The sequence below is a fragment of the Bactrocera latifrons genome, unplaced genomic scaffold, assembly GCF_001853355.1.
Source record: "Bactrocera latifrons isolate USDA-ARS-PBARC rearing strain unplaced genomic scaffold, ASM185335v1 scaffold_616, whole genome shotgun sequence".
Lineage (NCBI taxonomy): Eukaryota > Metazoa > Arthropoda > Insecta > Diptera > Tephritidae > Bactrocera > Bactrocera latifrons.
Window position 1 is genome coordinate 103,454 of NW_017537286.1, and position 3,293 is coordinate 106,746.

The 3,293-nt window shown below is 32.0% G+C and overlaps 1 protein-coding gene across 2 annotated transcripts in view; it reads right to left on the reverse strand.

The window, feature by feature from the left end:
* Window positions 1–1,208: 1,208 nt before the first annotated feature.
* The window catches only part of LOC108975131, a 9,177-nt gene continuing 7,092 nt past the window's right edge, over window positions 1,209–3,293 (reverse strand). For both annotated transcript variants that reach the window (XM_018943434.1, XM_018943433.1), the window contains one exon: window positions 1,209–2,419. In XM_018943434.1, the coding sequence (XP_018798979.1) occupies window positions 2,141–2,419 (279 nt within the window). In that variant the 3' untranslated portion in view covers window positions 1,209–2,140. The remainder of the gene's footprint in view (window positions 2,420–3,293) is intronic.

Sequence of the window (3,293 nt, forward strand, 5' to 3'; positions counted from 1 at the left end):
AATATTTAAAAAAAAAATTAGAAATTATAATTATTATGATTGTGGAATTTATTTTGTCTACAAAAAAAGTTCCATATTTTTTTGCCAACTTTTATATCCTTAGGAAAACTGATAAAACTCGAATTTAATTTGCATAATAATTATTGCACCTCGTGACTGCACACTTCATTTTATATATGGTAAATACTTGACGTAATCTCAATTCCGTAATCTATATTCTACCCTTGGCTATCTCCGGATCGAAAAGACAACCACCAGATGGATCATGTGACTATGACCATATCTTGTTGCAGCGAAGATACGCTCCCGCCTCTGGCAGCAAAAATCGCACGCCAATAAACAAGAAAGATTCCACGTCGAGAAGCTGCAATCACAACAGACAGCCGAAAGATTTTCTGCTCGACTTGGTCTCCTGCACTCCCGAGTGCACTCATCAGCAACTCGGTATACGTGAACTGTGGGACGGCATTTCAAGCTCCTAATGTACAGGCGTAATTCTCGAAATTCTACGAAAAGAAGCGGCCACTAAAGGTGATTAATTCCTAGAATATTTCTCCAGCCTGGTTGGCAGAAGCACTTCTAATTAGAGTGTTGCCTCTTTAAGTGTAAATGAAATATAGAAACTCCAAGAAAGTGTAATAAAATGTTAAGTTATTTATATAAGAAATAGAGACCAGTAGATAGCCATAAAAATGTGACTTACAGCATCCAGTGATTGAACACAAAGTAGAGTTTCAACTTATAATATTTATCCAGTACATTTGTTATATTTTTCCACTAGTAGCTATGCATGTAAACCGTCTATTTAAATGAGTAAAAACTTCACTTTAGATCATAAAAGAAAATAGTTGCCTAACTGAAGTCATTGTTTGAACGCCATTTTACAAATTATTGTTAGATAACTAAGCAAAATGAGCTGAATGTCTATATGCCCATACCATTACTAAAATGACAAAATTTTACCATTCTTAAATGTTATTATTGAAAAATATTTATTTTTACATTTGTTTAAAAATTCGAACACGGTTAAAACGGGATCAGGATTGATGAATGAATGGATAAATAAATTTTACGCGTATCTAAATGTCCGTCAATATGTGAATATATGCATATATCTAAAGCTTCATGCATAGAAATGCTTTTCATATGCATTTATGTAAGTATTCTGTAGTAACATAATTYGTTTTATTGATACAATTTATATTCAATTTGAGAATAGAAGCACCAACGAAGCATTTATCTATTTATTTTCTTTTTATGAATGTATTTGTTATATTTATGAATTAGGAAAGAAGATACGGATTAAAAAATGTCACGACTACTAGAAATTAGTCTCATTGCATATGCCTTCGTCTTATTTTTTAGTTCATACAAATTTGTTTCTATAATAGATATCAATATATTCATCTCTTGTGTTAAATAAAATTTGATCCTAATACTAAGTTCATGTATATTTTAAATATTTACAAAACACCAAAAAACCATAAATATACATAAAGTCAATGATAAAAAGGACAATTATTTCAAAATTCTTGTTATTTCTTTATGTAACTTTAAATCGTCAGCTAAAGATTGACAAACTCTATTAATATATCTACAAAAATGTTATTTTGGTAAAGTTGCTTATTTCAATAGCGGTGACAGATCCGTTAAAAATTAAGAGTGCAAGGTTTTATTAATTTAGAAAAAAAGTGATAAAAATACAAATTTTAACTTAAAAATGGATTTAAGACAAACAGACAAGCAGATCGATTATCTGCATTAAATAAAACGTTGAAACATAGAAGATGAAGCTACTTTACCAAAACTACATATTCGGTTATATTTTCTGTTATATCAGCCAAGGACAAGCCTTATTTGATAAGACCATATTTGTTGCTAACCTGGACATCAAATTTTTAACAATATTATGCATTCAACTGTTGCCATGTTCACAGGTTATATAGTCCAAGATATTTTAGTAATGTGCATACTTCTGCATAAATCTCTTTTGAATAATTTGCAAATATTTAACAAATTTTTCAGTTTACAGTTACAGTTTTTTTGAAAATGAGTCATTTAGTTCAACTTTAGGTTTTGCAATCTCATATCCGATCGTTCATAAGTTTATGTTTCTAAATTATTATGCACCTGCATCATTTTAGTTAATTTGCTGTCTGGCCTGAGTAATAAGTGCCAGTAGGGAATCAAGTTTTAGATCTTCAAAACGTGCAAAATGATTCATCAACGGTTGGATTGAATCCGACTCGATTTCTGCACAAACTGTATGGTTTTGAATCGTTCGATTTAGGGACGTTGCAACTTGATCCAGGAAATATCGCCATTTACCTTTGTTTCCATTAGTAAGGGTACAATCATTACCGGCCATATAAATATTTTCAGCCTGCAACACCAAGCAAACCAATGTTGAAATCCCAAACTGCAAATAATAAATAAGATAATATAGTTACATATATAGTATGTATATGTATGTATATGATGATGTGATGACTAAATACTTCTAATAATCCAAGGCCACGTTAACATAGAAGATAACGAACCCAAAGTCTGCGAAGTGTTTCGAGCATAAAGAGTTGACATGTACTACTACTCTTAAATATGTACCCAGCAAACATATTGGCAAGTGTTTTGTAAATTAAGATTGCAGCAAGCTTGCATAAATAAGAGTTTTGGGAATGTCGTTGACAATTTGCTTGCAAATGCAAGTGTTTTGCGAACGTCGTTGACAATTTACTTGCAAATGCAAGTGTTTCATAAATTTAAGCAAAACGTGTAGTTCTAGCCGCAGAAGATTGTGCTAATAAGTTATGATATTAAAATTGTTAAATTAAGTGCGTTTGATACCTTTAATTATCATTTGCTATTAAAAAAGGTAATAATCTACTTATTTAATGTCTGCAGCAAAAAAGAAGAAAAGTGTTGTGCGCAGGAGCTTCGAAATTTTTAAACATCTATGAAACGGTGCGGCTGCAAGTTCTGTACGTACCCAGAGTGAATTTGTGGAACAGGAGGTTGTGCCTGAAGCACAGAATAATTTAGATTCCTTGTTGCCAAACGATGATTATATTTCTGATGAAAGTGAGAACTCGTCCGATKGCGCCGTTATTGATTTCAATAAACGTTTAGCTGCATGGTTTRTAGAGAGCAATGTGTCCAATGTACATGCTAATAAATTATTGGACTTATTAAGCGACAAAATTGAAGGTCTACCAAAAGATATCAGAACGCTAAAACGTACGCCGACTGATGCTCCAGTTGTCTCGTTAGCAGGTGGAGAATATGCGCATTATGGC